Source organism: Buteo buteo, chromosome 2 (assembly GCF_964188355.1).
Source record: "Buteo buteo chromosome 2, bButBut1.hap1.1, whole genome shotgun sequence".
In the NCBI taxonomy this organism is placed as follows: domain Eukaryota; kingdom Metazoa; phylum Chordata; class Aves; order Accipitriformes; family Accipitridae; genus Buteo; species Buteo buteo.
The window spans coordinates 23594271-23606030 of NC_134172.1; the positions used below are offsets into that span (position 1 = coordinate 23594271).

Consider the following 11760-nt stretch of genomic DNA (forward strand, 5'->3'; position numbering starts at 1 on the left):
CAGGTTGAAATGCTGATCTTTACATACATAGTTAAACCAGTGTTTATAAAGGTACAGTGTAGCAAAGCCTTAATTTTTGAGTTCACTGAAATTCAAAATGCTTCTCTAAAATAATAACAAAAAAAGAGTTAAAATATAAGCAAGAGCAAAACAGATGCAGATAGGAGTAAGCAGAGGCAGCATGGAACTTGGCACAGCATTCGAACACTACTTTGCTCGGCATATGACTTTTTTCTACCTTACTCCTGCTCACTGTAACTGGTAAAGGATTGCCCTTTCTCGCAGAATATTTTTTTTCCTGGGCTAACCCTTTGAATTTAGCACTGCAGGCATAAGGAGCCATTTTGTGCCTGGCAACTGCAGAACATGTTCCCCTGTGTGCCAGTGGATACCTTCTTACATGGTTTTCTCCAGTTCTTCCCTATCTTAGTGCTGAGGCAGCAGCACACACGTAAAATGGACATGGATGTTATGCTGTACATCTTTAAGGCTCTGTATGAACATTAACTAATTAGTCAGTAAGGAAAAGAGCTGTGAGAAAGCTGTTTCAAATGGCAGAAGCTGCAGGGGGATACAGCTTGAACACCAACTGCAGGTCTGAATGCATAAAGGCCCAGAGAACCGGGAGAGAAGCAAACAGGCTGAAAGGCTGGAGCAAGCCTGCAAGAGGGCTTCTAAAAAACAAAGAAATTTAACACATTAAGACTGGCAGCAGCTCATGTAGGTACAATGGTTTTGTTAAGAATGGACTGTCAATCTCGACTGTTAGCCTTTAGCATAGAGAGGATATTATATTATAACATAAATGCTACCCAAGCCGTAATTACAGCAAATCAATGCTTTGACATACCACTTCAGGAAAACAAAGGTCCCGTGGTAAAAAGAGTTTTCTACATTTCTTTTTAACTTTTCTCCAGACTACTGAGGCCTCCAGTGCATAAACTCTGAGGCCTGCAGTTTTTTTCTTAGTTTCCTTGGAAAATATATTTTTTTCTTTGGGAACTAAGGATAATCTGGTAACTAAAGCACTGGCCTGGCATTCAAGGTCCCAGGTTATGTTCCCAGCTAACACACAAGCTCCACTGACAACCCAGCACCAGTACTTGCCCCCTTCTCTCTATTCTGCTATCTCAGGCTGTGATTTTTGCAGCTGGCTCACAGGTCTTCTTTGGGAAAGAGTCAAGAGTCTAGAGTAAATGAGCATTCTTGGCAGTATGCATGAGGATAAAACTGTCTATTAAGAAGGTAAACATGGTTGGTATGGTAGGTAGGACCTGGCTTTAAAAATCAGGCCTATCAAAGCTGGAGTAAGGAACTGACGGTGTGCTTGGTGCCATTAAGTCACCCAGCATCACTATGGCTTGACAGACCACGATAGGTTTGTGTCTATTTGAAGGCAAGAGATTTGCTGTTTTCCCAATGTGTAACACGGCCATTGCAATAGAGGTTTACGCACATCCCGATGTCACAAAAACTGCCTGGGTTAGGGATGACTAAATACAATGCCTCAAGGGCTCAGCTACAGGCTGAGATGGACCTGTCACTCTTGGTGCAACTTTTCTTTTTTTTTCTGACCAGATGAAAGAGCAGTGCTGAAAGCCCTTTCCTATGGGGTGAAGAGAGCGATGAGATATGAACATAAACCTCCAAGTGTGTTCAACTGCCTTCCTGGGTCTTGAGGGGAAGCCCTTAGCTGAGGGAACTGGCTAGCTTGTGTCAGTGCCAGATAAAGAATTTTTTTAAGACGGAGCATTAGAGGAAAGAAAAAAGAAAGAAAGAAAAAAAAGGGGGGGGGGAGGAAGGGATATTTACAAGTGCAGGAAATGTAAGGTTTATCGGGAGTTTTCTGGGGAGATAAGGAGCTGGGCTGGCCCATTTCTACGCAGCATGGACCCACTCGCTGCCTTTGAGTCTCTCAGGAAAGAGCAAAAGGAGCTGCTGACATTTCTGCTTAAAAGGAAGAATCAATGAATCTTTGTTTCCCACTGCCTGCTTGTTTGACCTTATTGTGTTGTGGAACAGAAAAGAAAAGAGAACGGGTGAGGGGAGAGGGGATTTGTGCTAATAAAATCCAAGACAAGATCACAGCCTTCTGATCATCGCTGGAGATGCTATTATTTAGTTGTTGTCCTATTTGCTGCTGTTGCTCATTTCCGATTCTTGCCTTGCTGTAATAAGTCACACTCTTTCCACCCATCATCCCTGTATTGACAGGCAAATGTCACCCACGTTTGATTGACATCCATTGCTCCTGAATACAGAAGTATGATTTAGGAATCAATTCTGTTTGTTTATTTAAACAGCTCTTTGTGTACCTTGTATATCTGTAAGCAGGACAGGTTCCTTAATACTTTCTCGGGAGAAATGCCACTAATATTGTACATTCACCTTCCCACTCAGTCACAGAGGTGCTCGCCAGCCCTTGGGGGAGGAGAAACCTTTCACACACACACACACACACACACACACACACAAAAGAAAAAAAAAAAAAGAAGAAAACCACAAGACTTAACAAAACGCTTTGCTGCCCCCGAGTTAAGCCAGAGAGACCTTTTTCTCAGGTCCAGGCATCTGTTGATCTGCATATGCCCCGCACCTTCCTTCAGCTTCTAAACAAAAGGGAACTCTTTCCCTTGGTGTCAGTTTGCTAGCAAAGCGATGGCTGGCTTTAACACCGGGAAACACTGCAGCCAGTGATGAGTATGTCAATTTTAATTCACAGAAAGAACGGTTTCCTTCTCTGCCTTTATGGTTGTAATCGGGGAGGGGGGAAGAGGGAGATCCGAAATTGTGAGAGATGCTAATCTCTATTACTGTGCGAGGTGGGAGGTGTATTTTCAAATAACTTCCACTTGGACAATCGGTAACTGTAAAGCATCCCTACATTTAAAGCGGTATTTCCCACAAAACACTAATACGGCAGGGTGGCCTCAGGGTAGCGTTAAGCAGGAGGTGGATTGACCTTTTAATTCTCGATCGGTGACCTGAAGGGTACCCAGAGGCTGCTAAGCACATCTCTTCCTTTTGGTCTGCTCCAGAAAGAGCTGTCATCGCAAGACACAGCTAGTGAGTGAGGCTCACGATTTCGCTGTTCATCCGTTTGCGGGAGGGGTGGGGGAGGGAGAGAGGAAAAAAAATATATATTTCCCACACTGCCAGAGTAATGCCAAACTCTCTGTGAGTGGGAAGAGCGGAGCAGATGCTGGGATGAGATGCCAAAGCAGCTCCCCTTTCCCCTGCGCTTTTGGGTGCCTATAAATTGCTCCAGCGCGCTCGTCAGCCTCCTCCTCTCCTGGCAGGTGGCACCCGGGCAGGATCCCGCTCTCCCTCCGGCTCGGGCTCCGGCTCCGGCTCCGGCTCCGGCTCCGGCTCCGGTGCGGCGCGGCGGCGCGGGCTCTCGGCGGCGGGCACCGGGGCGGCCGCGGGGCGGCCGGGAGGCGCGTCTCCGCTGAGGACTGTCGTCTCTGCGAGAGAGAGAAAAAAAAAAAAAGAGAAAAAAAAAGAGAGAGAGAGAGAGCGGGCGAGCGGGGCGATCGCGAGAGGAAAGGCAAGTTCCAGGGAAAGTTGACTCGGACTGGCACAGCCTGCAAAAAAAAAAAAGTCGATCGCCAGCGGGAGGATAAAAGTGCGGGCGGCCGGGGCGCGGCGGCAGCTCGCTCTCCCTCGTCCTCTCCCTGCCGCCCGCCCGCCCGCCCGGCGGCTGCAGCGGCCGCCGCGGAGCGCCGCGACCCGCGGGAGCCCCCGCCGCCGGCGGCAGCGGGAGGGCGGCGAAGCCCCCGGGGAGCCGAGCTCGCGCGGGCTCGGCGGTTTTTCGGCTCTGAGGAGGTCCCCCGCCAACCATCAAGATTTTGTCCAAAAGCAGGCAAGAGGATCGCCCTGCGCTGAGCCGGCTGGTGGGCAGCAGGCGGCGGCTGATCGCGGCCGGCGCGCTGGGGGTGGTGATGGTGCTGCTGCTGGTCATCCTCATCCCGGTGCTGGTCAGCTCGGCCGGCACCTCGGCGCACTACGAGATGCTGGGCACCTGCCGCATGGTCTGCGACCCCTACGGCGGCACCAAGGCGCCCAGCACGGCGGCCACGCCCGACCGCGGCCTCATGCAGTCCCTGCCCACCTTCATCCAGGGGCCCAAGGGGGAGGCCGGCCGGCCGGGCAAAGCGGGGCCCCGCGGCCCGCCGGGAGAGCCGGGGCCGCCCGGCCCGGTGGGCCCGCCCGGCGAGAAGGGCGAGCCGGGGCGGCAGGGCCTGCCGGGCCCCCCCGGGGCGCCGGGGCTGAACGCGGCGGGGGCCATCAGCGCCGCCACCTACAGCACCGTCCCCAAGATCGCCTTCTACGCCGGCCTCAAGCGGCAGCACGAGGGCTACGAGGTGCTCAAGTTCGACGACGTGGTCACCAACCTGGGCAACCACTACGACCCCACCACCGGCAAGTTCACCTGCTCCATCCCCGGCATCTACTTCTTCACCTACCATGTGCTCATGCGGGGCGGCGACGGCACCAGCATGTGGGCCGACCTCTGCAAGAACAACCAGGTGGGCGCCGCGCCGGGCGCCGGGGGCGGCCGGGGACGCGAGGGGCTCCCTGAGGGGCCACCCGCGCTTCCTGAGGGGAGACCGGGCTTCCCGAGGGGAGCCGGCTGCCGTGAGGGGAGCGGGTGCCGCCAGGACAGCGGGCGGCCGGGCGGAGCCGGGCTTGCCTGAGGGGAGCGGGCGGCGCGGAGCGGAGCGGGAAGGGCGGGAAGCGGGCGGCGGGCGGGGAGGGGGAGCCGGGCGGCCGCTGGAGGCGGCGCGGGTGCGGGGCGGGGGAGCGGGGCCCGAGGCCGGGCGGCCCGCAGGCAGGGCGAGCCGCCGGGGGAGCCGGCGCCCGCCGGTCCGCAGCCGGCGGGGACCCTGCGGGCAGCGCCGGGGCCGAGGCGCGCTGCGCCGCCCCGCTCCGCCTCGGGTGCCCGAGGACCCCCGAGGGGTTCCGCGCAGGTCGCCCCGGGCCGCCGGGCGAAGGCGGGCTCCGCGCACTCTTTTCCCGCGGAGTCACGCCGCTGGCCCCCGCTCCCAGCCCGCTGTCCGGGCCGGCCCCGCGGCCGCGGAGCGGCACCTGGCCGGCGCCCGGTGCCCCCGTCCGGCACGGGCTGCCGTCCCGGCCAGCCCGCGGCCGCGGAGCGCTGCCCGGCCGGCACCGGAGCGGGGGGCGCGGCCGCGCAGGGAGCGCTGCCCCCCCGCGGGGACGAGCGGAGCCCGGGCCGGGGCCCGGTGTTCCCCCAGGGCGGGGAAACTCCCCGGGGACGGAAGGGGAGCCGGGGGCGGCGGGTGAGCTGAGGGGAGGGTGGTCCTGGGTGGGGACAGGATGCGATGTGGGGGAGGAAAGCAGCCACGGCACGGGACGGGGCTCCCGCGCAGCGGGGCGCCGATTTTGGCGGGCTCAGCCGCCGGCGGGGAGCGAGGTTTCCCTCTGGCAGGGAGAGCCGGTAACCGGGCGAGCTCGGCGTGCGCAGACCTCGCCCCTTGGCGGACCGAGCAGCGGAGGGAGGCGGGCTGGGCACGGCCCGAGGTCCGCCGGCACCCCCCGCGGCAGGAGGGAAACGCTCGAGATAATTAAAGATCTTGCGAGGCTACCGTCTGGAAGGCGGAGGAATCGCCCTTTCTAATGAGGATAAACGTTGCCACCGCGCTGGCGGGGGCTGTGCCTGGAACGTTGCCCCCGGGGAGCCGTTCTCCGCGATTTTGCGCTTCCTCACGACGTGGTTAACAAACACGGAGAGGTCGGCCCTAGTTACGACAGCGCTTAGCGATACCGCCATCCCTCCGGCGCCGGCTGCCCGGCGGGGAGCGCGGTGTGCCCGCGCTTTCCCGTGCCTCCGGCAGCCCCGCGGTGGTCCCGCCGGTCCCCCGGCCCCCCGTGCGGCGGCAGGGCGAGGGACCGGCCGCGCAACAGGTCGTTGGCTGCCTGAGCTGTTGCCGGTGCGCAGCGGGCTACGGGGCCGGGCCGCCGGCTTTCCCAGGCTCGGGGAGCCCAGCGCTGCCGCTCTCCCCGGGCTTTTCACCCTCCGGCGGGGTGGGCTTGCGTGGTGGGGGGGTGCTGATCCGCTCTAGGCAGCGTCCGTGGGACTGAAAATCGGGGTGCGCGTCCCCGCCGCGCCTCGCAGGTCGCGGAGCGGCTCGTTCGTTTGCCTGTCTCCTCCCCCGGGAAGCGCCGGCCGCCGCCGCACGGCCCTCGGTGCTCAGCGGCGGCGGGAGCGTCGCCGGCCGGTAAATTAATCTGGTACGCCACTTAACCTTCTGTTTATGGCTCCTCAGAAGGACCGCGAAAACAGAATAATGAGGGGATCAGCGGCAATTAATTAAATTAGGAAATGTCTACCACAAATACTACCTCAGCAGATAAACCAGGACTAGTAGAACATAGTACACCGTTAATATATCCACTTTGATTTATTCATACAAAGGCAATGCCGTCCACGGCGAGAATGCCATTTTACTCGCAGTTAAAACATTGACGCCTATTTGTAATGTTTTAAAGTGAACCCGGAGAAATAAATACATGCCGGTACTTTTTAAAAAGTGACCAATTATAAATATTCAGCCTGAAGTCTAACTGTTCCCAAATGTAACTGCTTCCAGTACCAGACATATTAAACTTGCCGGGATTCAAAGGAAAAAAAAAAAAAGGGTGGGGGTTCTATGTATATATTTGTATGTATCTATGCAAAGATAAGTATTTAGGTAAATATCTGCATACAAACTATTTAAAATTGATGCACGGAGCACAGTTTTAATGCAGCAGTGTCTCCTTTTGATTATGGTTTATTCTTGAAACACTAGACGCTGATATGATGAGGTAGCAGTTAACTTTTTGTGTATTTTTGTAAGAAAGCTCAGAGATTTTGCAAGTCGTTAAATGGAGTCTGGCAAAGATAACATTATAAATTCAGTGTTTTCTAACAATGAAAAAACCCAAACCGTTGGAAGAGTGTATCACTTACAGAAAAAAAAAAACATTCCTAAGCAATGCACAGGAGGAACCTCAAGGTTTCCACTGTTAACACATTGCCTTCTTTAATGGTTATAAAGCTTGAACAGGGACCTGCTGAGATCACGTAGCTTAGCTAGTATGTGTGTGCAACCTGAGAGTGTAACTTCACAAAAGATGAGGTGAGCAGTCATGCAACTTATAAAATTGATAGTGCGTTAATGGTTTAATTCCGAGATACATTTACCCTCTTGCAGCAGTACGCTGATAATTCATTTGAGACTGTTCTCCCAGGCTTTAAAAAGAAATTACTCTGGCTAACCAGACAAGGAGGCAAAACCTGTAAGAATAGCACAGTGGAGCTTACAGGACATTTGTTTATACATAGGGCAGTAAGAGCTACACTTTGGTTTCTAGACTTTCAATACGCAGGATCTTTTTTCTTCAGCCAGTTTGTACTATCCAGAATCTTAAAAATGAAATACCCATTGCTATTGTAGTCAGTGTCCCTATGCTGACTCCCTTAGGATAGTCAGTAATACAATTTGAATTCTCCTTTACTATCCACAGAAAAACTACATTTTAGACAAATCCACAAAGTAGCATTTCATTATGATGTAAATGGGAATTTGGAAAGTAATTTAAACCATTTTGCTTACCAGCATGCAAGATACTAGTTCTCCATGAAAGTTTTTCTAACTCATCTATAGCCTTTTCACTCCTTCCCATATGCCCTTTCCATTTACACTACCAGCAACAGTCTCAGCCCGTTATTTTCTTTGGAGAGTATTTCCAGGGTTAATGGCCCAGAGCCTTCAACTCCACCCTGCTAGTCATTAATCCAGAGGAAATACCCTCTGCTTAGAATAATTATCGCTTAAACACTAGCAAAATAGATCACCTCTGTAAACAACACCAGGCAATTCAGCATCAAGAAGTCCTGAAATAGTTGTGGTTTTTCATCATGCCATGTATCAATTTAAATTTGCAGACTGTCACACCACTGTAAGTCCTTTAAGCCTTTCTCACTCTTCTTAACAGGATGTATAAAGAATTTCCAGCTACTGTGATTTTTAAGCTGCATAATGCCATAAGATCGTGCATGGTAAAGAACCCCCTTCTTTTTAACATTTCAATATTAATGTGAGATCATATCACATGAAAATTTAATTTGGAAATTTATCATTTAAACTTTGAAAGGAATCCATGAAAATTTCTGACTTATAGCCTATTTTTTCAATTCAGAACAGATAAAATCCCACATATAGTACGCCAAGTCATGCATTATTACTTAGTTCAGGTTTGCAGTACCACTAAATCACTTACTCCTCTGTAACCACGCTAGAACAAAGACAAGCAACAAGCAGATGATGTGTTACACTGAAATAAATCACATACAACTAAGCTTAAATATTTTACCAAACAGGGTCAAATTATATATAAATGATTTGGAAATTTACAAAGGCACAGGCTGTTCATTGCTGGAAACCGACATACATCTTGAAGTTACAGATTATTTCCACTTTGCTAGCAATGTCAAATTTAAACAGTAGTGGAATAGCAAGGGAGAAATGGGAAAAAATGTGTCTTTAAGTGAAAGCTGCAAATGAAATGTCCTCAATTCCTTGTAAATTCCAAAACCTCTTAAAGCAAGTGACTCGTCTGTGATTTTTCAAATGTGCATCTCTTGCAACACAGAGAAACTAAATGTTTGCTTACTGAAATGTGGCAATAACAGTTTTCCCAAACACCGGCTAGGATTCTTACCTGCTTGTGTGCACTGGAGTGTGTGCATGTGTGTGTGTACTTTTTGTATTCTTTTTGCAGCATGATCCTATTAGTAGTATGACAATAAATTGCCTCTGGAAAAAGTCCAGCCTGGTATCAATATGGCCTCACTGTGGATCCTCACCAGTGTCAATCACTTGTCCCACTGAAATAAAAGTTACACCAATGTAAAACTGGCACACGACCAGATTCAGTTCTCTGAACTCCAGCTATTATTATGCATATATTTAAAAAGGCTCCAAACATCTACAGGAGTGCAAGCAGTTGTGTATTAATCAGATGACTGAGAAAGGAGCACATTACTGCTTTAGTTTCAGATGTTGTATTGTAGGAGAAAATAAGCAATAACCATAGGAAAAAAACTACAATATATGTTGCCAGACATTTGAAGTGGCAACTCATGCATGCTGAATAAAATGTTGTGGATATGCTTTGATTTCATCATGCAGGAAGAATTATCTGAGTTTTCTTAACCACTCATTATGTATTTTATGTAGGTTCGAGCTAGTGCGATTGCTCAGGATGCTGATCAGAACTACGACTATGCCAGTAACAGTGTGGTTCTTCATTTGGAGCCAGGAGACGAAGTTTACATTAAATTAGATGGAGGAAAAGCACATGGAGGAAACAACAACAAATACAGCACATTTTCTGGATTTATTATTTATGCCGACTGAAAATGAGTAAAAAGACCCACCAAACCAGTCCAAAAATGAAGCTTGCTCTTCTAAGCAATGGATTTGCGTGGCAAAAGTCAATGAAACAAGCACCCCAGCAAAGAGTGACCACCGAACACCTCAGTAGCGGGGAAAAAAAGTCGAATGCTACCTGATTCACATCTGTACAACACAGAGAAACCTTATGTTAAAAAATTACAAAACATGTTAAACAGATGTGCAATCCACTACCGCCAAAGCAAATACTTCCTCATTGTTAGTGTCCATGTGAATGAAGTCCTACATAGATCAAATTTTTATAGAAAAAAAAACACCTAAGGACGCTGAGTTATTTCTTCAGTGTATATGATACTTTGATGTGTTATGATCTTGCTGCTTTATCCATACTTCAGCTTTGGTTCTTGTGACTTACTTGCTAACAATGATGCTTGGAGTCCACTCATACTGTGGTGAGGAATGATTTTACAATAAAAGGAAGAGGTAATCAAAATATACTTTCTCTCTCCAAAGGAATTGTTTGCCTTGTACTTTTCTTATCCTTCCACTTAAAACTAGAAACTAATCAGCTTCAAGCCTTAACTCAATGTTCCTGCTTTGTAGGTTTACATTAGACTTTTAACATAAAATCAAACCAGTGGAGTTCTTTAAATTTTGTCTTCCCTTTAGCTGTATTCTAAAAGAAAAAGGATAGAAGAAACACTTCTTTTTCCTGAAAAATGTCACAGTTGACAAACTCTATTGGACCAAATCCCTGATTCCACCAAAGCCAATGGCAAAACTCCCATTGATATTAGTGGAAAAAGGATTTGGCTTTTAATTTGTAAACGTGTAAATATATATTTAGACAATTATTACAGGCCCATTCTTGATGGTTAGTTGTGTAAATATTTAGCAAGCCTGGCATCCACATCCTCAGACTAAGGTAGAGTCTCTTCTTTGCAGCAATTAGTATTCATTAGTCTTTTAGCACTTAGTCTGTACTTGGGTACTATTTTTAATAAAACAGTTATGGCTTAACATACTGCAGATGCTCAACTAGAATTTCATAGGAATATAATGGGTCAAAACCTTATTTGTCTTAGGTGTCCTGTCTCGCTGAAGTTAGTGGGATTATTCCCACCAAGGAAGAGTGGGAGATCTGATGTGAGAAAATGTTGTCACACAGACGTTTTCCATGGTAGCTAGTTACAGTTTGTAGTAAGGCGTGCCTATGAAATGGACACAGATAAGCATATTACCAAAAATGATAACACATATGCAAAGAAAGAAGCAGATATTTACATGCAAAAAAAAAGTGTGTATTAAAACCTATTTTTCTCATTCATATATATATATATAAAAATATATATATAAAGTCTCAAAGGAGTTTAATCCATATAAAGGATTAATGGCTTGGAGAATTAAACTAAACACAGGTACTATGAGTTACATAGTTATAAAAATGCTTTAAAATCAGTCATACCAGTAATGTCCACAGAATATTTTTATTCAGAGAATGGATTTATTATTTGTTTTGGTTTTGGGAGGGGAGGCTGTCTATTTCTCTCAGGTTAAAACTTGCAGATTTCATTCTAAGCCTAAATTTTAGCAAGATAATTAACTAGCTCCTTAGCACAGTTGGTTATGTTATTTAACATTTTGGCAAAATCAAGGTAACGTTTCTATAAATTGTTGAAGAGTAATAGAGGCTACCCCTAGCATTTCTATTTCATGTACTTTGCCACAAGCAACCTTGTCTAATGTACTAAGGGTATAAACTCAGATTTATCTGCACTAAAATGTCAAAAGTGTCTGCCACTGTGACATAAGAGCTCTTCAGTGCTGGCTACCCAGCAAAAGTCTGATGAAGATTTTACGAATCTCTCTCAAAATCTCTTGTTTGAATGAGTGAAGCTTTTCTTAAACAGAACATGTTACTCTTTCTGTTTCTGTTTTGAGTTGTCCAATTTGAAATAAATGCCAAGTTAGTCTAGGCTGACTGAGAGGACTGCCAGTCTAACTCATCTAGGATTTATAAAGGGACATTGTGCTGCCAGCTGCTTGTGTATTATCTCACCAGAATGGTTAACGCTTTTACTTTATGACAAAGTGCCAACCTATATCCATACATTGTAGTGATTACTCCTGGTTTTTTTTCTACAAGGTAATGTATTTTAATAACAGATGTGTAACTGATTTCATGTCTGTTTGTTCCACTGTTGCTTTTATTGGTTAGCGCACTCACAACAGCAGTGTAGCTAGAGATTTTCTATGTAGTATCAGACAGTAACGTACCAAGCTAGAGATCATTTACAACTAGCAATGCATATTTACTAAGGTATTTATTGGAAAAGCT

The 11760-nt window shown here is 48.3% G+C and overlaps 1 protein-coding gene across 1 annotated transcript; it reads left to right on the forward strand.

The window, feature by feature from the left end:
• Positions 1 to 3941: 3941 nt before the first annotated feature.
• C1QL3 (complement C1q like 3) lies at positions 3942 to 10321 on the forward strand. The gene is made up of 2 exons (XM_075022467.1): positions 3942 to 4529; positions 9246 to 10321. The coding sequence occupies exons 1-2, from the start codon at positions 3942 to 3944 to the stop codon at positions 9423 to 9425; spliced, it is 768 nt and encodes a 255-aa protein (XP_074878568.1). The 3' UTR covers positions 9426 to 10321.
• The last annotated feature ends 1439 nt before the right edge of the window (positions 10322 to 11760 follow it).

Bases quoted from the DNA above. Each gene is read 5' to 3' on its own strand.
- C1QL3 (XM_075022467.1), top strand. From the start codon at position 3,942: ATGGTGCTGCTGCTGGTCATCCTCATCCCGGTGCTGGTCAGCTCGGCC. The intron at 4,530-9,245 runs GTGGGCGCCGCG...TATTTTATGTAG, and splicing joins ACCTCTGCAAGAACAACCAG to GTTCGAGCTAGTGCGATTGC.